This window comes from Clarias gariepinus, chromosome 2, assembly GCF_024256425.1.
Source record: "Clarias gariepinus isolate MV-2021 ecotype Netherlands chromosome 2, CGAR_prim_01v2, whole genome shotgun sequence".
Classification (NCBI taxonomy): domain Eukaryota; kingdom Metazoa; phylum Chordata; class Actinopteri; order Siluriformes; family Clariidae; genus Clarias; species Clarias gariepinus.
In genome coordinates this window covers 32,288,860-32,311,870 of record NC_071101.1, presented here as the reverse complement: position 1 = coordinate 32,311,870, position 23,011 = coordinate 32,288,860, and the positions used below count along the sequence as shown (strand labels likewise).

The window sequence follows — 23,011 nt, the reverse complement described above, 5'->3', positions numbered from 1 at the left end:
AGAAGGCCCGGCTCACAATCTCTGTTCCAGTTCATCTCAAAAGTGCTTGATGGGGTTGAGGAGGGCAAACTTTTGGAAGCACAGCATTGTCCAAGATGTCTTGGTATGCTGAAGCACTAAGGGGTCTGATTGACACACCTGAATTCAGTAGTTAACAGGTTGGACCAAACACTTTTGTCCATATACTGTAGCTCACGTCCTTCTAAGCGTTATACGTGCAAAGTGTTCTGTTTTATTACAGTCTATTCGTCGCCTGAGAGAGAGAGAGAGAGAGAGAGAGAGAGAGACCTAAACCTACAGAGGGCCGGACTGGACTACAAAAGGCACGAGCGATGCTTCTGACTCCTCCTCTAATTTTCTTTTCCTCCTTTCTTATTCCTGTCCGTGAGGAGGGAGGAGGAGGAGAGCAGAACAGACCCAGAGAGAGAGAGATACACACACACACTCATCATGGCCATGTTGACGAGGGCGCAGCTGTATGAAAGCGCTAGCAGCCGCGCGCGTCTCACCTCGACGTGGTCACCGAGCGCCACACGCGCCGCAGCCGGAAGCCAGATGAGTGACGCCGCGGCGCGCGAGCCGCCGACAAAATGAGCGCTCCTGCTCCTCCGCGCGCGCTGAACGCCGAGCCCGGCGCCGCTTTCACCGCTTTAGGTGTTGGTTTTTTTTTTTTCGTTCTCTCTCTCTCACACACACATATATTTATGCTATGTATTTTTTTTGTAGTAAATTCGAGCAGTCGTAGGCTATGCGGCGTCCCAGGTAAACAAAGAAATACCGGTGGGAGGCCATGAGATGCCGAGCACGGAACGTGACGCGTTTGGACGCTGAGAATAGGTGAAATAAGATTGTTTATAGAATAAATAACGCGTGTCTTTTTTTAATGGAGTGAGTTAACCGCAAATAATAGGACAGACTGGACAACTAGCGTCCCATTCTTAATTGTGACTAATTAGTGTTTCTATTAACACGCACGCGAGATGCCGGTTTACACGCATAAGAACCCCATTCCGTTTTTTTTTTTTTTTGTAGATTTTAGACAGGTAGATTAGACCAGCTATAGGGGGAATAACTCCATCATTTACAACATGTGGGATCTGTAGGGATCCTTATAATCACTGACAGTCAGCATATAAACATATATGACATATAACGTTGGTTGTTTATCGTTTATTTATTTATTTATTTATTGATTATATCTTTTATAAGTAGGCGTATTAACCTATTATTAATACTTGGAAGCTAGATAGTAGAATAAATATTAATCAGACAGGAAGAGTTGGTGTCCTGCGTGGACATGGAGGTCAAGACGCTCCAGGACTCGGAGGGGAAACAAGAGGCCGGTGAGCCAGTCACCGTGTCACCTCAGTCAGGAGGAGAGAGCCAGCGCAGCTCAGGGGTGAAGAAACATCACCACAAACACAACTTGAAACACCGATACGAGTTGCTGGAGACGCTGGGCAGAGGCACGTACGGCAAAGTGAAGAAAGCCATCGAGAGGCATTCAGGGAGAGTGGTGAGTGTATGTTCATTCTTTTACAGTTTGATTGATTTACCTGTTCAGGGAACCTGGTCCGGCTGATGAGCTGCAGCAGGTGAGTTACACCAGAAATTCACTCATGTTTGGTCACATGGGGGGTACTCGGGGCATAAAGGAATACCCTTGAATGAGGTGCCAAAGGTTTCTTCTTATTGCCATCTCAATGAGTTGTTTTTTTCCTATTGCCACTGTCGCTCTCAGCTTTCTCATCAGGGACAAACTGATAATTCTGTTTTCCACATATGTCCTCATACATTTCAAACTTTGCGACAATGCTCATTGTTAAAAGCACTATATTGATAAAGCTGAGTTTAATTGAATTGATTTTCAGTGAAGGAACAATCTGATCATTTTTAATTTATACATATTTTCCCACTCATTCCGTTAAAATTTCCATAATTTTCCCTCGGATTATGTAAAGCTGCTTTTGTGGCAATGAACATTTTCAAAAGTTCTATAAAAATAAAACTTGATGTGGATTGAATAGATTTTTCGACTGTAGGCAGAAACAGGAGGAAACCTGGAGAAGCAACCTTCAAAGCAAGGATTTTTTGAGAAATTTTTAAGAGAACACTCAAACTTCCAGTCCTGGAAATTGAAGGCAATTGTGGTAAATATAGAGACCAGAATTTTGTTTACCCTAAAAAATCTGAGCTTGAAAAAACTAAAAAAATTTACCCCCTTTACAATAAAAGGCCATCAGGCCCCTCCCATACCTGTTTACTATATTTAGATATTAGCCAACCCCACTTACCTTATCCTTTATGCTCCAATTGCCTGCTATTTTTAATATGAGCTTTTGTAAAGCAGTTTTTAAAGTCTATCTGTAGCCAATCTCAGAAAGTTGGCAGGAAAAAAAGAGCGCAGCAATTAATTTAACGAGGACAGCTGGTAAAATGAAGTACTTAATTTTTTTTTTCCATCCCGAGGGAAATGTTAGCTGCGGTCAGTGCGCCTGCGCAGTGTGTAGCCAGGGCTGTGGGCACGCGCTCGGCCAGCTGGCTATTTGGCCATCTGATCAGTAGTGGGAATGAGTAGCGAAAAACACACAGGGTATGGTTTTCTTATTCTGCATGCACGTCAGTCCTATTTTTCACCACGATTCACAAAAACATGACCTTTATTGCAAGAAGGTCAAGCTCACAGTCTTAGAGAATCAATTCATATATGATAAGACCTGTGATAAAGATAGTAATAAAACTGCGAAAGATTACAGGTTGTTGCTAGGCAGCCTGTCGGAATAGTGGGGCAAAGAGTAAACAAAGCAATGCGGGTCTTCCTAAATCCATTTCACACACCATATATATTTTATTGTTTATTAATAAAAGTCTAGTCTTTTCCTCTGGGTGTGCAAATGTGTTTTAGAGCCTGTGAAAGCCTCGTGCTTCCTGGCAGCACAAATCACTGATACGGCATGTTATGACGCCATAGCAATAGCATATCCACTGGGAGCTTCTAACTCCGTTATGAATGTGTAACTTCTGTACTCTGTTCCAATTTTTTTTTTTACTTGTGCAAACAGAACAAGGTTTGCTTTTAATCTATCCACAAAGCCAAAAACACAAACACACACAGGACATAGTACAACCAACCCAGGCTGGGCTGGGCTGGGCTGGGGTGGGTTGGGCCCAGGGCCAGGATCAAATCTGAGTCTATTGGATGACTGTTGGGTAATAAAGCTAAATATAAACCAGAAATTTGGAGAGAGGTGTATATATACAGTACAAACATGTACTTCTCACTTTCTCTGTCCTAGTGGCAGCAGTTGTTGAGGTACAGAAATGACATGTTGAAAGTCATTCCCACCATCTAACGTCCATCTAACGCATTTCTTTCACTTTCACTTTTAGCCAAATGTTTCATCAAGTAAGTATGATTTTTTTTCTTATTTTTCTGAATGTCTTCTCATTGTCGTCTGAGGAGGCACACAAAAAAACGAGTTTATTGTTCCCTGTGTGTGTACGTGTCAGCCTATGGGGGTGTCTTCAAACCCGGAGTTATTTGTTTAACAGATACAGTCCTACATTCCTGTGTTATCTCCCTAAGAAACAGAGGTTTCCTTTAAGAGCCACAACCTGTTATCAGTGACAGGCAGTCGTACTGCTCCAAGACATGGGATCTCCTGGTTTAAGCATTCTACCTCTATGCCATCAGGGTTATCACTTTGAATTCTAGGACTCCAGAGCTTTCAGTCTGCCTCACCTTGCTGTAGCGTTTTTAATCCTGAGAATATGTATAAGTAAAATCTCTGCAGTATCTTTTTTTATTGATAAAGATGTGGAATCCAATCCCGGTCTAGAGATCATTGCATCACCAGCATGACTTAAGTGACTGACCGCATCTCTCACAAGTGACAGACAAATAATGCTGGAAAATGTTTGTAAAAGGTGCTGTCTTCTGATGAAGTACTTTTAAAATGGTTGGAGAGTAATAAGCATAAGTGTGTGTGCAATCACCTTGTACATCTAGTATATAAACATTTTCACTTTGCTGTATGCTATTTATCATCTGTCTTGTATTCTTTTTCGACTGTGTGCAATGATGTGAATTGTGTGTGGGTATGAGCCCTTTAAAAGACTGGGAAAAGTTTATGCTGACAGCGTGACTGATGACAGATTGTGACAAGTGAAAGGCCATCTTGCACAGGAAATGAAAATGCCTTGGAAAATTTATATCTCATGCAGGGCTTTAGCAGGAAAAGAGTTTGTAATCCCATTAATACAGAATTAAGTGCGGTATCTTCTCTCAAATCTATTGTAAATATTCAAACACTAACCAGGTTCATGATCTGCTATAAAAGCTCATTAAGTTTACATTTACATTTAGTCATTTGGCAGACGCTCTTATCCAGAGCGACTTACATTTATATCTCATTTCACATCTGAGCAGTTGAGGGTTAAGGGCCTTGCTCAAGGGCCCAACAGTGGCAACTTGGTGGTTGTGGGGTTTGAACCTGGGATCTTCCGAACCGTAGTCCAATGCCTTAACCACTGAGCTACCCCTGACCCCCAAGTTCTAACAGCAGCTCACAAGCTAGACTAGGTGGGGTAAACAAATGGGGATTGTAACAATACACAAAACACAAATTTGCATCTCCTCAACTGGGGTTTCCAATTGTTGTAAACTTCCTTTCTGATAAATCTAGAAGATAGTATCCCATTGTGCTTCCATAGTATGTGTTGTGGGCTATTAAAATCCCCTGATTTAAGATGAGTGACTATCATCCAGCAATCTGTTCTGAAATATCTAAAGTGACCCTTTTGGACATGTGGTGTCTCTGTCCATTCTTAGTTTGCATTGATTTTAGGCATAGCAGGTATAGGCATGTCCAGGAATGTCATAGGTAATATAACTAATGTTTTAGGTACCATATTTTACTGTTTCCTTATTTACATACCTCAAGCTCATTCTGTTTAACTCCTTCTCTGAATTTCCTATGGAAATGAGCTACAGCTGAGACACGCCTAACAAGAGAACAGCAGAGCTGAGCAATAAGCTTGGTTATTGGGATATTCTTGTATGATGTCACATTAGGGGAAAGTCTAATTGGCTTTTTTAAACCCTGGTTAATAAGTAAAAACAAGAACAACAAAAAACTAGCTGAATGAAAGTGATTTTTGCATAATAACTGTCCTTAAACATCTTCACCAAGTGCTGGATGTGAGCAGTTGATGCACTTTTTAAATAGATTGCACTTTTCTGAATTGGTTTCTTGAATTGGAAATGTTTTTAAATGGATAAAATACTTTTTGATAAAGTACTATTTTTGAATGTCAGCTCATCAAAGGCATTGCAATTAGAAGCAGGTCTTCATATCAGCTACTTACTAAACTGGAGGTTGAGTTCTGTTCAGTGGATTGGATCCAGATGTTTTTGAAAAGTTTGTTGGGACTAGAACTCTTTTCGAATACAAAATTGTTCATATTTTGAAGGTGGAGTTCTGCAGTCAGAGCGCTGTCCACAATGGGCCCCTCTGGAGTCTTGACATTCCTGCACTATTATTGTGGGGCTGGCAGGAGGCACATACCTGAGCTTTAGATAAACTTTATGAGATAATGGAAAACATTTTGCTGTGTCTTACCAAAAAAAACCCATGAGTTTCAACCGAGCGTGCAGTGAATTGGCCCGATTTATGTATTTATTTATACCATTTTATTCCACATAATCAAGTTTCAAGCCATTCCGGTCGTGTTTCCTTATAGGGCTGCGCTGCATAATTTACCTTCAGCTCTGCCTAGCATGTGGTTTTTGTTTCTCAGTAAAAAGCAGGGCTTTAGTGCACTGGGCTCCTCCTTTGGCAAAGAGTACAGTTGTCCGACATTTTATCCTATCATTATACTAGACGAAATGATTCATCAGCAGACCTTTTAGTGAAGATGTATAGACAAGACTTATACCATGTCATTAAGTTCATGTTGTATTGTATGAAGGAAAGGGCAAGAGTTTTGAGTTGTCATAATTTTTAAAATATTTTTTTGACTAGGTTGAACTTTGAGTGATCTGGTAAGCTTGCTGGCATTTATAAGGAGCTATAATTCATAACAATAAAAGTGGACTGAGTTGTCTCCAACACTGTTTTTAAGTCAATTTCGTCACTTTCAGTTGTCAAATCGTCACATTGTGACATTTAGACACCGTATAAATATGTATATTTGGTGATAATTTTTCCTAATAAACACTTTCATTCCAGTGTCTTGCCCAATCTTTAAATGTCATGAAGCACATGGGTGTGAGTGTGGTGGCCAGCAAATCCTTTGCCAGCATTTCTTTTTCTGTTGCATATCATCTGTCCGCACTGTATCCCTCTTCTGCATTGTTCTAAAATTAAATTCTGAGTAACAAATCCAAAAGCAGCCAAGAATTTACTTTAAAGGAATAGAGCAGTAAATACAGATTTACAAAAATTATAGATACCCACCATTAACCATTAGAACTCATCAGACACACGTGAATGACTGGACTTTGTGACGACTCATCTGTAAAGAAAACAACAAACAAGTGATCGTGCAAAACAAGAAGTATCCCTGAGACACAGCAGCATATAAGCTGCATTCCCCACTCTGTCCTCCTCAGCACAGTCAGTAATGCTATGTGTTTCTCTAACACTATGAACCTTCCCTAAGGAATCCTTACATTGGATTTTACCAAGAATTATGTCACAATGATTAGAGGAGGGCTGAAGCATATGAGATCATTACACAATGGTGCAGAAATCGAGCCTTACTCCCTTTCCAGGGTCATAGCCTATCCACATACTATAACCATTACACTGCGCTATCTATATTCATTTTAAGGATTATATTCAAACACGGAAAAATCTTTCATTCACCATGTTGGGGAGCCTGTGTGCTCCTTCTCCTTCTAAACATGTGGATCTGTTCTCTGCTGCGCAACCCGATCCGTCTATTAGAGGGAAAGCTGTCTCGGCTCCTAAGTCTCAGTGAGAAACATTGCCCAATCCTCAACGCCCACACGAGCAGAGTAAAGACACAGTGAGGGCCTCCATTACTGCACCATGGCCTGCTCTCTTTTCCAACCTGCAAGCCTTCATTTTCTCCAAGGAGGCTTGAAAATGACACACTGAATGAAATGGCTGGGTTTGAAGTACAGGCCCCTATTTTAAGCTCAGCGCTTGTTGGAACAGACGCATTCGTTAATCTCTGGAGTTCATTTGAGGTCAGAGAGGGTGGTCTGATTTGTTAAGGTTACGCATATAGTCTTGTGTAGTTTGACTGACATTTCTATAAGTTTATACTGTATTTTGCTTAAGCTGACATTATTTAGCTGACATTTCTTTATTCATAGCAGGGGAACTCAAAAGTAGCTCCAGTTCATAAAAAAAATAAAAATAAAATAATAATAATTCACAGCGTTATACTATGTAAGCATGTTGGAATGTAACTATGACCAGAAAAATAAATGCATTTTCCTGGCCGGTATTTCGCTCTTGAATTGACAATGACAAAAATAAATGACCTATTTTAATAAATAAACATTAATTTCTTACCATTTAGATATATGACAAGCACACCATGCCATAGTGCTTCTTTATAAGAAAATGGTAACTGCTTCTCTACTTCATGATGTGATCATGGGACCCCCTTTTGACATGTCACAATTTCTTTAATATCAAAAATACACATGATAAATGGCTTCTGTAATGCAACATATGTACTCCTCAGTGGTATGATGGCTGTGGCATCATCAGTCAGTGATGGGGTGAATGTTTTTCCATGTTAAGGGTGATCAAGATTGATCATGAATAAGAGGGTAGACTTTTTCTTCTTGCCAGATATTGGTGCCTGTAAACTGTGTGTATGTTGAAAAGGGCAGAGGGCGTTTTCCTTTAAGTGTGATGTCGCAAATATATCAGAGGGAGCATGTCAGCAGCAGTTGGTAGCCGTTGTGTGATGCGAGTTAGTTAGGGAAGAAAAGGTGCTAGGTAAGCTTGCTTGTAAGCATTAACACTGCTAAAAGGATTGTTAATTCAATGATATGAGCTATGTGATGACTAAAAGTTGTTGATCTGTTTTATTGTTACAGGTTGCTATTAAGTCCATTAAGAAGGAAAAAATCAAGGATGAGCAGGACATGGTGCACATCCGTCGGGAGATTGAGATCATGTCATCCCTACGCCACCCTCACATCATTTCTATATATGAAGGTTTGTCTTTTTCTTCAAGTTTTCTCTCTTTTTTTTTTTTTAGTTCAAACACTTTAATATTTGTTTTTTAATTTAGTTCAGTGTTCAAAAGATTTTCATCTGTCTGTCTGTGTTTGCGTGTGCTGTGTTGTCTGTACCATGATGGAAAGTTTCACAGTGAAGATGATACTGTAAGATCTTCACTAAGGGCCTGTTATTAATCATCTGTTTATTTGTGTGTACTTTTGAAAGGGCAAAGTGTGTGTGTGTGTGTGTGTGTGTGTGTGTGCGAGCGAATATCTGATTGTATGCCCACTGGAGTGGGGTGTCTGTGGGCATCTTTCCATGCATATGAGGGGTCTCCTTCAGTCCTCTTGATCTCAAGGCCAGACATCTGCTGGTGGTTTGTGTGTGAGCAGCTGGGAAGCAGACTCTCTGGGAAAGAGAGGGATCTCTGGGCGTCTCCATCTCCCCCTCGTGCACTGACGCATGTCTGACTCGGCTACAATTAAACATTGTTTCGATAAATAATTAATACCCTCCTTAGTACTGATAATAAATGACTCATTACAGGCTGTTCCGTGTTTTTTTTTAAGATCATTAATATGTACATTCTTAATTCAGTCTTTGGGTGGGTCTTATTTAAAAACAGACAGCTGAGTGACTGAATAATCACTCTCAGTGTAGTCTTCATGGGTAGAACATGGGTAGAGCCCCTTGACACCCCCCCCCCTTTTTTACGGAGGAGTGTTACTTTCATGTTTCTATGCCACGTCAGGCTAGGCGCACACACACACACACTCACACACACACTCACATATAGCACTAGCTATTTTTTCTTCACACAGTCTACAAATAATAAACACAAAGACTGTGTATATTAAGCAGTGAGCGTCTGATGAGGGGTGATATTTGCATCAGCGTAGTGTTGTAACTCAGCCCATGTTGTGGTTGGCTCATCTCAGAGTGTCTAAGATGATGATTAAGAGAAAACACCCATCCAAATGAGTCTCTGGAGTCAGGCATATAGTGTCTATGTGAATGCTGTTTTGTCTGCCATTACCACTTCAAGCGTTCCATTTTTTCAAAACATATGTACACTGCACAGTTACTGGCGTATCTCGTAAAAATTGTGTTTACTGTTGTGGGTTGGCCTCGAACCGAAATAGCACTGAAATGTATAGACAGAGAAATATATATTTGGGAACACCCTTGTCAAGCATTTATTGCATATGTGAGACAAGCTAATCCAGATGTGAATGAAAAGGAACGAGCAGTGTATCACCAGCAAAGTGTTAGACGACTTCTCGCACTTATTCCTCTTTTCTGATTTAAATCATAAAAAAGAAAAACAAATGCACCACTTCATCTAACCTAGTGCTGCTTGCTATTAAAGCACCCTCGATATACACACTTTTGTAGTGCTAATGATAGCTGTCCAGGCCTAAATTGTGTGTGTAATTGTGTTATGGAGTCTGAAAGGAGTGAGCAGCTCATGAACAATACATGGTAATTGCAGCGTTGTAAGCAGAGCTGCTGAACAAAGATGCAGAGTGATGGGCAAGTGGAGGCCCACGCCATGTCACTGCCCAAGGTTATGTAACCTGCCTAATTATTCCCTGTAGGACAAGAGTGAAATGGGAGTAAGTGGTCAGAGGTCACAGCTAAGGAACACAAACATGAACTGAAGGAGCCAAAGGGCCATTGGTTCTGAGCATCCCCCGGCATGAGGTCTGTGTCCCAGTGGAGCTATAGCAGCTGATTCCTGCACAGGTTGGAATCAGAAGAACAGGAAAACATTTTAAATGGATTTTAGATACTCATAATCACGGTTTTTGGTCTGCTTCAGGATTGAGGTGTGCAAAACAAGACATTTCATTGCCGGTTTCATTGTCCCTACACTTGAGAGGTTAAATTATAGCAATTGCACCCACACCCATAACATAAAACATGCTTATGTCAGGCGGAGGTGGCATTAGGACCCTTTACACATATCTGTGTGGAAGATTTGTGTCTTCTTTGTGGCATATGAAAGTCACAGTAAAAGAGTAATGTAAAAGAGTAATAATCACTCAGATTTTTATTATGTAGCTCCTTTTGTCTTTTAAGGCTCTAACCATTTAAGGATCCATTTAAGGTTTCTGTGATCCAAATCATCCTATGACTGAGAAATGGATCATAGAAATGACTGCTGAGCTATTTTAAAACCTCTGTGTTTTGGCTGGGAGTAATGGCTCCCCATCAACGTGCAAACTGTCATCGGACCCATCAGCTGCCTGCTACTTTCCACAACAGTGTGATAAATGCATGATTTATAGTAGTGGAACAGTGGCACTGTGTTCGTTCCTGCCCTCTCAGCATTCTCTTCCTTTTCTCTCTTGTTTTCCTGTTACACAATTCCCACAAGGCCTGGCACTCCACCTTTCTGCCTTGCAGTTGAAGGCCACAGGAAAGGAAAGCAGTGTGAGCTGATGCTTCTCTGTATATGACCTGCCTGGGTGGGGCGCTTTTCCAAAGGAGAACTAGGAATTTTGAGGCTTTGACAGGAACGACCTCTTTCTCCTCTAGAAAGTGTGGTGCAGTGTTTCATTATAATTTGAGGTGTTTGTTGTTATTACACCACAGCGGAGCCCCATGCTCGTTAGCGGTTTAAGTCATGACTCTATGAATTCTGCAGACTGCCCGGTCAAAAATATTTGCTTTATCTTCTTTTTTAAAAAAAAATTCCCTCCATGTTTAAAAATGTCTGAGTGGCTTTTATTAATTTTCATTCTTGATTCAGTGAAACATAACAGGAAGTTTTTATTTTTTGACCACAGGACATTCTTTGAAGATCATTGTCTCCTGTGGCTACTTCTTTCTCTATGTGAACGTTTGCCAAATGTTATGCACTATATCCTTATTACATGACATGCTGTGCATTTGAGGAAATACACAGTAGATAATAGATATCCTTTTATTTATGCCAGAGGCACGTTGTTCTTTGTGGATTTGCTTTTACTAAGTTACCTTACAATCTGTTTTAAATTATGTTGCAGTATTTGAGAATAAGGACAAGATTGTGATCGTGATGGAGTACGCCAGTAAGGGGGAGTTATACGACTATATCAGCGAGCGTCGGCGACTCACAGAAAGAGAGACACGCCACTTCTTCAGGCAGATCGTCTCTGCGGTGCACTACTGCCATAAGGTACAAAATATAGCTCATGAATCCCCTTCAGCTTCACAGTGTGTATGCTGCCTGTGGCCTCTCCATGTACAGGAGTAGTCTCTAAATGGCAGAATGATTGTTTACAGCTTTGCATCCTGAGCCATGAATACAGGTTAGTTTAAGGAATAAGCTACTGTAGTATGTCCACATTGAGTGGGTTGCCTAAAACTAGAGCTAATTGAGTGGACCACACATGATGCACATTCTGCCTGTAAGCATGCTGGGGGAAATCTTTCCACTTTTGTCTTTCTGTCCAGTCTTTGATTGCCTCTATCCATGGCCTGGATCTCCTGCTGTGTTCCATTTAGCGCCAGATCCCAAAAGACACATTGCTGTAGGCTGGCCTGTTGACTGTCAGCTGGCATGCACTGCATGTGAGACCAGAATGAGTTCATTTCCCCTTTCCGGGGAAACCCGTAGATGACCCGTGATGACCCGGGTTCGACTGAGGCGTCATCGTTGCTCCAGGCAGTCGGGCTGTCATGCAGGCTTGGCACAGACGACATAGGAAGTGGCATGCTTTACATGTTGCCCCATTCAAAAGCTTGCTGAACATATGTTCCCTTTTTCACTCAGCCAAGTTGGAAGAGTACAGTGCATAGTTTTGTTACTAACGAACTCTGCAGCGACAGAACTTGTCTCCCTAATCTTAAACGGCTGTGCTTCAGGCAGTGCTTCCCACATGTCCGTTGCTGCTTTAAAGGAAAGCACTAATGACACAGTCAGGTTTTTATTCCTGCTGGTGTGAGAACATAACTTGCTCTAGTTCGTAATTACAGGCGTGTGTTTATGGCGCAGATGTTAGTCGGTTCATCTCAATATGTTGCCTATGACCTCAGTAGATATAATGGTGTGCTGTTGTCTGAGGAGGTTGTCATATTTATTTAGGTACATTCTTAAGTTGGTAGAGCATCAGTTAATCCTTTATGATGTTTGTATGCAAGATTTGCTGTAATCTCAGCTGTTAACATCTGCCGCTGCTTTAGTATGCTTATGTGTAGAAGGCATCCATAGGATTGTTTGGGGTTAAAAAGTGACGTAGTTTTTTCTTTTTTTCTTTTGCAGAATGGTGTTGTGCATAGGGATCTTAAACTGGAAAATGTGCTACTTGATGAGAACTGTAATATAAAGGTAAAAGACATTGACAATACCGACTTCTACAACTTTCTAATACTGCTATGCTCCCAGGCTTATATTAATGTTTAATATACAGTGCTATAGAACTACTATTTATCTTGAATTTGTACCTGAACAGATTGCGGATTTTGGTTTGTCCAACCTGTACCATAAAGACAAGCTCTTACAGACGTTTTGTGGTAGCCCACTGTATGCATCACCAGAGATTGTCAATGGAAGGCCTTATCGGGGCCCTGAGGTAAGACTTTCCTTTTAAAAATAAATTGCACTACTTGACCCAAGATGATGGATGTAAGAGTGCAGTGTGTAAAACAAACCCTCTCCATTTCTTAATCAATTGGAAGGTTTGATTCTCACGTTAGTTGTTAATCAATAGAAAGAGCATCTGTAACATATCTCCTGGATTAGTTCAGAATCGTGGACCAGTAGACCTGAAAATTGTGAATTTAAATACAAATGAAAAGTTTCTTAGCCCATCAGTAAGATCCTTAACCACTTGGTTCATTTCAAGGTGACTTTAAAGGTACCATTAACTTAAATCTAGGTTCTAGGATCATCCATTGTCTTCTGGCACAGCATCTATAACGCATACATTCCGATAACTTTTACGGTTGCTTTTGCTTTAGCACTGGATGCAATCTCAGAGAGCTGATCTAGGATCATTGTTCTTTGTTATCCTTCAAGATGAGAACATTGGTCTGAAATGAGCACTTTTACTTGGAAGTGCTTAGTGAACAAGCCTTTGAAGATTTTATGATTGCTATTGCTTGCATATGTTCTAACAAAAGCATTCAAGTAACTTCCACAGGGGAGGGGGAAATGGTGATTCAAAGCATTTTTATTTTCTCTCTCTCCATCTCTCTTTATTTCCTCCTCACTCTTTTATTTGAGGTAGGTGCTTTCGAAGTCATTTTCAAAGTATTTGTTAGGCGTTTCCAAAATGCAGCACTTAAATAATCTTTAGCAAGTGCGGCTCATATTTTTAGACCCAAAAGCAGAGGTTTTCAATTTGCTATAATTTGCAGTAATTTTCTTACGGGTTTGATGGTAATCAAAATTACCATACCCTTATGGGAAAAGCCACAAATTACAGGCAGTAAGGAGAATAAATAGCAAAGGCGCACACAATGGCTGTGTCACTCTATTATGATCCGAATCTCGGCAGAGTCTAACAGCAAGGCCTTGAGCAGAATAATTTGTAAGGAAGTTCAATCAGTCAAGACTTGCTATCTGATTTCCTGTGGCTTGACACCCGTGCAGTGTATGGCAAGCTGTTTGGAGGTGGTTTGTTTTACAAGTAACGGTGCCTATCAGCGAACAGACAGGCTTTCTTAACAGCATTCAATATCAGACCTGCTTCCTGAAGTCCCCCTTTTTCAAGGCACCTTTTTCCTGATCCTTACACCATAGCTGTAGTTCTTATGTAAGTAATTTTGTGGTTTCATAATAGGAGGTCCAAAAAGCAGAGGAATATATCTGACCATGTGCCCTGTCTGAGAAATGTCTGTGTGTTGTGCATATTCTATCATAATGACAAAAGCAATAAAGCTTAAATACAGTGTTTTGCCAACGTGATCACAAGCAGAGTGCTTTTAGTTGCCATGACAACGGGTTGACTTTCCTAATCATGTGTGCATGGCTAGTGTTTGTAGGACTCTTGAGATAAGAGTGCCTTACCTTAAGCAGTGTGGAATGTGGATTTCTTCAGCTTCTAAGGACTTATTGTTCTGAGTTAGTAGATACCAATGTTATCTCTCCTTTGCAGGTGGATAGCTGGGCATTGGGAGTGCTGCTTTATACTCTGGTCTATGGTACGATGCCATTTGATGGGGGAGACCACAAGAACCTCATTCGGCAAATCAGCAATGGTGAATACAAAGAACCGACCCAGTCATCAGGTACAGAATCTCCTATAAGAGTCCTATTGATGTGGTGCAGCTACACCATAAAGAAATTTAGAAATTTTAATTCTGAGATTCCGGAATTTATTTCTGGATTTATTGTACTATTGTTGTACAGCTGCTCTACTTGTTCCAAGATGTACTTAATTATGTTCCCCCAGATGCTCGTGGTCTGATCCGCTGGATGCTGATGGTGAATCCAGAGCGGCGTGCTACAGTGGAGGACATTGCCAATCACTGGTGGGTGAACTGGGGTTGGAAAAACAGTGTGTGTGACTGCGAGAGGCAACGTGATACGGGGTCTCCCATGCTGGCCCGCCTTATCGACTGGCAGAGCCGTACTGAGCCGCGAGTACCCAAAGGAGCCCGACCTGAACCACTTCCCCTAATCCGTCAACGGCCTAAGAAGAGCAAGAAGGAGAATGACGGAGGAATGCCTCACTGTGATGAAGACGACAACTTGGGACTGAAGCGACCTAAGGGAATACTTAAAACTCGGCCTTCTGAAGAGCAGCGCTCACCCAGTTCGGAAGATATCGAGCTTATGCCTGCCACTGATGGTGTAGAGAAAGAGGATGAGTCTCCAGCTGGCCAAGAAGAAGATGAACCTACATTCACAGGAGCACTTCTGGCTAAGATGGTGCCTGTACTCCCAAAAAAAGGCATCCTGAAAAACAAGCAGCAACGGGAATCAGGGTACTACTCTTCACCAGAGCGCAGCGAGTCCTCTGACCTGCTAAGCGGCAACAGTATTACACCCCTAGGTGCCAGCTCACCACCCAAACGAGCAGTGGGGAGGAAGGGCATTCTGAAGCGCAATGGAAAGTACTCCACCTACAGTGCCACGCCTTCTGTGGCTGCCCTCGGAGAGGCTTCATCTGGTGATTCAGGTTTATGGCGTAGCCAGAGTAGGCCATCCAGCATTGTTGGAGAAGACAGCAGCATCCTGACCAACAGCTCCTTCAGTGGGGCAGATTGGCCCCAAATCGGCCCACGGCCCAACATCCGAGGCTGTGCATCAGCTGAGAATATACTCCAGCTGGCCAACTTTAAAGGGTTGCAGGCAGCTCCAGCTCTGCATGGAGGGAAGTTTGGCCGAGGGGCACATGGCTCACCTGGGGACAACAGCAGTTTCTCCCTACTGGGAGACCTGGATGATGTAACACAGGTATACCAGCAAGCCCTGGACATCAGCAGCAACCTGGTGTAGAAAGAGAGATGGGAAGAGGGTAATCTAGAGGGAATGCTGAGGGAATGTTGTGAAGGTGTTTGTTTTGTGTATTTCTGACGACCAGTTGCAGTGCTGGGATAATCAGATTGAGAGGCTTTTGAGGATCGAATTGAGGGAGTTATACACTGCCAAACACATAGCATGTAAGACTTGAGAATTGTGAAGTAAAGAAATTGATTGTTAGTTCTCTAGTGCCCTTGACCCTCATGAGTTCAAATGTTTACATGTTAAGCAAAAAGTGAGTTAAAATCACACATAGACACCCTACAGGGGGAGGCTCTGAATTTAAAGAGTCTAGCTATGTTTACAAAAGCACCTTAACTCACACAGAGCACATGTTGTGATCTTTACTTCCTATGAAAACAAAAAAGAAAACCAGGGTCTTGCTCAAAATGAACTGTCAGTGTCATTTATTTATTAATGTTTTTGCGTAGATTTAACGATACAGAACTGGTATGGTTTGACTGTACAGGAAGAACTTTGTCTCTCCTTAAACTCAAATGGAACTGACATATATAATGGCCATGCTATTTACTAGTTATTAGAAAGAAAAATAATATCTGCCGCCATAAGGCAAGAGGCCACATATTACAGACTCTAACAGGTCTTATATCCAGTCACATATATATGAAAATATGTGAGAAGTGCCTTTTTAATTCATATCAAATTATGTATGTCATTTCCTTAAGGTGGAGAGAGAGCTGCCAGGTGGAGCCATCACCAGATGTGCAAACTTGTAAAAATGTTGAATGTTGAGAGACCCAGGGCCTTAAAGTGCAATGCCTTTTCATATGAACCGACTATCATGATACCTTAAAATTTGCTTCGGTCATTTTTTAAAAAACATTTTCTTTATTGATAATAGAGGCAGGCAGCTATTCAAGCTCCTTATCCCCTGTTACCTCTCTTTAGCTGCCACACAGTGATCTTGTTTCTGTTCAGTCATCTGCATAAAGCCATGTTTTGTCATCAAAGAAATGCTTTAAGAAAGCTCTTGTGCCAAAATGAATCCAAAAAGAGTGAAACTAGTGTGTTGATTTCCTCTCTGGACTTGTGTATACAAATTCTCATTTCCCAAAAATGTAACATGATGAAATGGGGCGGTTTGGATATTTCTATTGTTTTCCTGGAAAACTGAAATCACTGTTTATTTTTAGTGTAGTTTACTGTATGCTTCATTTAAAGATTGAATAATACAGAGCCACTGTTCACCAATATCTTAACGATCCAGCTTATGGGTTTAATTTCAAAAACCGCCTTGCCATGGCATGTTTGCATTCAAACTGGTTCTAGTTCTAAGGGCAAAAACATTTAACAGGTTATTAAATAAAAAGGGTGTTGGTCAGTGATCAGTGTAAGTGTGCAAGTTAATTTATCCTTAATAAAGGTCTTTATAGTTTGCAGTAGACAGTAGGTAAGTGCGAATGTTGAATGAGAGAGACATAGAGTAATGTGTTCATAGTGGTAGGTAAATGAAAAGCGTTTAGCATTTGCCAGTAAATGGAAATAGAAGTGGGAAGGATGATTGCAAGTGTTGAAGTAGCATGATAAGATAAGTAGAAATAAAGAAAGTGAATGGATGAGGATTGCGTTTTGACTCATATTGTGATGAGTTCTAAATGAAAGGAAACAAATCTTTTAAACATGTCTGTTATTGAGCAAGGATGTTAGTGTTCAGTGGAGCATTTCTTGTTTGTTCAGTTTCAGTAAACCTCCAAAACAGGACAGCTGAAAATGATAAATATCCAAATAATTGGAGGAAGTGCACATATTAAATGTAGTTTCCCCAGACAGCAAACTGACCAACATCTGTAGGACATATGAGGGCATTTTGTGCAAAAGAGGTCCTGGGTACTGAGAGACATGAGACACCCTTTGTGTATCGTATTGTATTGCATTTTTATATTGCATTCTATTGTCAACTGGATTCACAGTGAAGGAATTATACTATGTTAGTATTTTGTTTAATTATATTTCAGTTTTTGATTCTCCAAAATATTGAATCTTTATTATTTTATTTTAACGGCAGAAACTTGGATGCGGCTAGGTTTGACTGATTCAACTAGGGCTAAGCCCCTCTCCTCTGTGTTCAAAGTACATTATTTACATTAATCCATACATTTAATATATAAAATCACTTGTCTGATTTGTTCTTTTCACTGCAGAAGTTTTTAGACAGGACTCGCACTCTAAAGGGTGACTGTGCCATCATAGTATGTCCGTACACAATTCACTTCTGCTGCAAAGTCATACCAAAATGAAAACTAAAAAAGGAAGGAATTATCTCAAGCTATGCATTGGTCAATGAGCCGCAAACATGCTTTCTGCCAAACTGGAATTAACTGGTGCATATCTGTTAGTTAGCAGAAAGTCTACTTATAGGAAAACTTGACTGGATATTGTTATTGACAACAAGAAGATGGTATTATTATGTTATTTAAGTATTATTTTTATGTTTCATTACTGTTGTTGGCTAAAGCCACAATAATCATTTTTATTTTTTCATTTTATTGATTTAAAAACCTGGACTGCCAAGGTGGTTTTTGTTTCAGTGCCTTTGCTATCTTTTTTTAATTATTATTATTTTTTAAATGAGTAATTATAGCAATTGTGTTTTTATACGCTATTTATTTTGGTTAGTGAATCCATTTTGGTTGATGTAACACCACTCCATGCCTTGTCTAAGCATGTGTGGGTATGAAAAGATACAATGACCTTGAAGAATGTGGAGGCAAAAGAGAACGAAAGGGAGTGAAAGGGTGTTAAATGCATTATTTCATCCTGGGGTTATTTCGTGTTTGTATGAGGAGCTGATAAAGCCTTTAGCTATCTGTGAAAGCTGAAGGAGTTAAGTGGTCATCATCTGTATGGCAAAACCAAGCCACTGTTAGATCAACTACATTAATAAATGGAACATTTAAAAGCAGATTGTGTTGTGTAAAATCTTTCTGTGCATACTGACAGTTTCTGGCATATTTACTTGTATGCTGCCTGGCCAAAAAAGGCACCATTCAAGAAGGGCCTGCATAAGGTAAAAAAAACAAAAAAATTAAGAACATTGCTGATATTACTGAAACTGGGTTAGTGTCCGATGCATTATTAAAACCTGGATGAATAGTGCTGAACCATACACTTTCCAAAAGAAATGTCACAAATATCATAAATGACCGTGATCTCGTAGGTGCATCATTAAAAAAAAGCACATTATAAATCACAGCAATGTTTAATAGTGACTGTAAAAAGCTTTTCCACACACAGTTTAAAGAGACTTTACAGGATTAGGACTAAACACCGGTCTAGACTAATGAAGTCGGCTGACTACCTGAATGTACAGAATGACCAGATTATCACATCTATGGATTTTCGCCTTCCTAGTAGCTCAAGGATAAAAAATTTCATGGTTCTGCAAGAATGAGGGATCATTTTCACACATAAATTGACCACCAGATTATGCACCATGAACAAAGCTAAATGGGTGAAATGAAATTTAAAGTGCAAACCTTTTTTTGTGGGCTCAAGCGGAAAATATCAACATTTTTAATAAGTCCAAATGAAGCTGATTACAAAGGTCTACATGGAGGCAATATGAAGGATTTAATGAACCACATATATTTTAGCTTTGTAGAAATATAACTAAACCATAAGCATATTTACTTTTAAAAGGAAAGTTTGGTGATCGCCAATGTCTGAGAGGAAAAAGACATAAAATACAACAATGAAAAATCATGCAGCTTTTTTGTGTGAGAAAACGCTATAAAGTTTTAAGCTTTTTTCAAGAACTTATTGCTTTCCATGGAGCAAAAAGCCACAAAAAGTTGGTCTTTAAGTGCCATGTAGCGGAGAAGGGAAAAGGATCAGGCCACTGCTAGAAGGAGGAGTCAGCAGTAGAGGGATATGGCGACTTTGGCTGACTTTAATTCGATCCACATTTCCAGCACGGGGAGGAGGAGAAGTGGGCGGCCAATGAAGTCTGCGAGTCTCTCGAGACCGGTGCAGAGGAGCAGGAGAACACTTCTGGCTCCTGCAGCGCGAGTGTACAGACGCTGTGCCAGAGCGTCCAGCACACGGCCTGGCTGAGGTCTCTGTGTTAGCAAAGCTGCTCCCTAAACGGCATAATGACCTCCTAACTCTGGACTGAGAGGCTACATTTAGTCTGGCTGATGTAAGGTCAAATTTATTGTGCCTATAAACCTGTCTCGTGCAGCCCTGTGTTAATGAAACTGATCTGGAACCGAACAAGCCCTTGTGAATATGAAGCATAACATTAAATTGCAAGGAAATCTAATCCCTCTAGGACCACATTTCCCAGCTGTTAACTATGTACGAGCAGATATGGAGTCAGATTGCTCATGACTAAAACTCTTTCTGATTCAGTTTGGCAGTCTCTACACCCCCGTGGTTGGGTGATAAGGAGTTTCAGCTCACTCAGGCGTTCCCTTTTTGTCAATGTGAGTCAGGGATCACATGGGGGAATGAATATGTGCTAACAACAGGAAGAATGCCACCCAACCAATCTCTTTAACCCTAATCATTTCACAAAAATCTGCTTTGGTTTATACAAACTTAGAAGATGACATGGCTTAAAGGATTATTTTCGTCCTGATCTTCAGAATCGACCTTAAATTTGAACCACTGTCTTCATGTCACAAGCCTAAGCTTCCTGCAGAGTTCTCCAGTCCAAATGGCAGCAGCTGAACCCATAACTATTTAGTAGTATGTTGCTGTGGTAAAACACCACATTAAACACGAAGGGTTCACAACTGGGCCTCCTCCTTTCCTTCACCTCCCCTTAATATTTTTTTTTTTTGTCTCAGAAAGATATGGAAGTCTGCTCTCAGGTCATCACTGGATGCTTCCTTTACTTTTAAGCAAGACATCAAAAGAAGCCTCGTATTTCACCAGATCGCACAAGAAGGCCAGCAGGCCAAGGTTATGAAAGTGGAGAAAGACCCCAGGAGTCTCCGAGTGCGAACGATCTGTCATGGTGCAACATTCTGGCAACTCCTCCCTAAACTAGATATGACAAAGGGGGCAAAAAGGGCTGCAATAGGAACGAATGGGATGATGCTGAGGCTTTAGTGGATTTAAAGAGAAGGAATTGGGAGGGTTTTCTCATGGCTGAAAGTGAGAGAGAGAGAGACGGCGTGAGGCAGGATATTTATACAGACCAAAGCGAAAGTTGATCACCCTTCCTTGGGCAGTACAAACAAATATTGGGACAAGCATCCAATGCTGTGGAAGTGTGTGTAGTACATGTGTAGTCTCAGGTCTAAAAAAGCCTGACAAATGTTTAAGTGTGAGCCAAAGCACTCCAAAACAGGCCACACTTCCCAAACCCAACTGCGCTTCATGTTTTATGCTGGGCTATGATAACATTATATATGGCAAGAGAATTGAATCATGTCTCGTCCTTGGTTTTGGCCTTCTTGCTTACTTACCTTTTTTATTTTCCTTTTTCTTGATTTTGTACTGCATTCGCTCTCTCTCTTTTTGCATGCCTCTATTTTTAGCCATCCGCCCAGCTATTCTGGAATTTGTTGCTGACTGGCTGCTGCTGGACGTCTGGGCAGCAATCCTGTCAGGAATGTCTGGCTTTCTCTCAAAACCACTATAGAGGCCCGTGAGGGAGTGAGGGAGTGAGAGAGCGATGGAGTGTGTGTGTATATATGTGTGTGTGAGAGAGAAAGAGAGAGACTTAGCCTGAGGATGGGGGGAAAGGAAAGGAGAAAGTGCAGAAACTGTATGTCCGCTTTTTTTTAGTTGTTCGCAGCAGCCTGCACATTTAGGTGCTTTGATTGTGTTAGTAAATGTGTACTGACTGGGTGTGAGTATGTGTAGTTGTGTGTGTTTGAGCAATCCTTTCTTTGTGTGCAGTCCATTTTAAAGGAAATAATCAAGGCTAATCTCATTCTTTTCCTGGATCAAACTGAACAGTTTCAAAGAACAGTTTCGAGTGGGAGTCGAACACAGCAAGCCCACCTGCTGTCCATGACATCCCATACATTACTGTACAAATACATAGAATACACCTTGTGTAGATATTTATACTTTTACTGATTGATATAAATAATTTTTTTGCAATCTTAGGCTGCAAGGTTTTTTTTTTATTAAAATAGCCTTTATCACAGATCATTTCCCCTAAAATAAGCATGAGCTTTGATTCATTTGAAAGAAAGCACCTTTTAAAATGTACACACAAGTGGACCCTCAAAAATGCCTCTGAAAGAGCAGTTGTCGAAAGAACCTCCACGCGAAACCATGGCCGTTGCATTGGGCTTTTGAGCGTTTGTGGGTAACCTACTTTCCCTGCTCTCTCATCATCTGTATGTTTTGGCCAGGTCTGATAGGGCTGCTCTCGTGAAAATGTGCGTCTCCTTCCTCTCTTCATGAATTCCAACAGTTCATTATACATGTTTTAAGTTTTAAAGACAGCAGTCTGCATTGCTTTAGCTGTTTGTCATGGTATGTAGAAACCAAAAAGCTCTTGGCAGGAGCATCACCCTTGAGGAAGATTAACCTGCAGTCTATGTCTTCTCAGCCAGTAAGGGAAATAAATTCACTCTATAGCTAAGGTGATAAGCGGCCGGATTGGAACATCCAGCTCCCATATAGCAGAGTTAGTGAACAGATTTACTCTGTTGCACTCCACTGTTCTTCATGCTTCGCCCTGAGAAGAAAATGCTCGACATCCTCTTAACTCCACACACCTGCACGTTAATGCAGTCATTCATATAGCCAATCATGAGGCAGCAGTGCAATAGATAGAGGTCAAGAGCTTTAGTGAATGTTTACAGACTATGTCAGAATGAAAAAAACAAAAAAAAACATGGACCCCCATATACACCGATCAGCCATAACATTAACATAATCCTTTTACTCATTAACATTGATTATATTTATACACCAGCTAACATGGGCATCCAAGTATCACCCATGCCTGGAGGACCAAAAGCTAGCCCGTCCAGTCTAGTCCTAGCCCCGGGAAATCCAATGCAGCACAAATCGCTGAAAAAAGTTCATGCACAGGCCCAGCAGACCAAGAGCCCAAAGCCTGGCCTCCAAATTCCCCAGATCCCATTTCAATTCAACACCCATTGGATACGCTGAACAACAAGTCTGATCTATGGAGGCCTTTCTCTACAACCCACAGCACCTGGGAATCCAGCGGCTTGGTTGGCACCACCTTGGCCAGACACCACCTTGGTTGGCACCACCTTGGCCAGACCCCCCCCCCCCCCCCCCCCCCCCCCCACCAAGGGCCACAAGGTGAACCAATACAAAATCGTGCTTAATGTTTTGTGTTGTAATGTTATGGTTTTTTGGTGAACATCTCTTTGACTGAAGCATG

General features: G+C 41.0%; 1 protein-coding gene across 1 annotated transcript; it reads left to right on the top strand.

The window, feature by feature from the left end:
- The first annotated feature begins 401 nt into the window (after window positions 1–401).
- On the top strand, window positions 402–18,589 carry nuak1b (NUAK family, SNF1-like kinase, 1b). The gene is made up of 7 exons (XM_053477549.1): window positions 402–1,516; window positions 8,084–8,204; window positions 11,222–11,373; window positions 12,460–12,525; window positions 12,650–12,769; window positions 14,297–14,429; window positions 14,594–18,589. The coding sequence occupies exons 1-7, from the start codon at window positions 1,298–1,300 to the stop codon at window positions 15,640–15,642; spliced, it is 1,860 nt and encodes a 619-aa protein (XP_053333524.1). The 5' UTR covers window positions 402–1,297; the 3' UTR covers window positions 15,643–18,589.
- The last annotated feature ends 4,422 nt before the right edge of the window (window positions 18,590–23,011 follow it).

What these genes read in the sequence shown, in the direction of transcription:
- nuak1b (XM_053477549.1), top strand. Translation starts at nt 1,298, where the DNA reads ATGGAGGTCAAGACGCTCCAGGACTCGGAGGGGAAACAAGAGGCCGGT. An exon ending in AGAGGCATTCAGGGAGAGTG is followed by an intron (nt 1,517 to 8,083) that starts GTGAGTGTATGT and finishes TTATTGTTACAG; the next exon opens with GTTGCTATTAAGTCCATTAA. An exon ending in AGAACCGACCCAGTCATCAG is followed by an intron (nt 14,430 to 14,593) that starts GTACAGAATCTC and finishes ATGTTCCCCCAG; the next exon opens with ATGCTCGTGGTCTGATCCGC.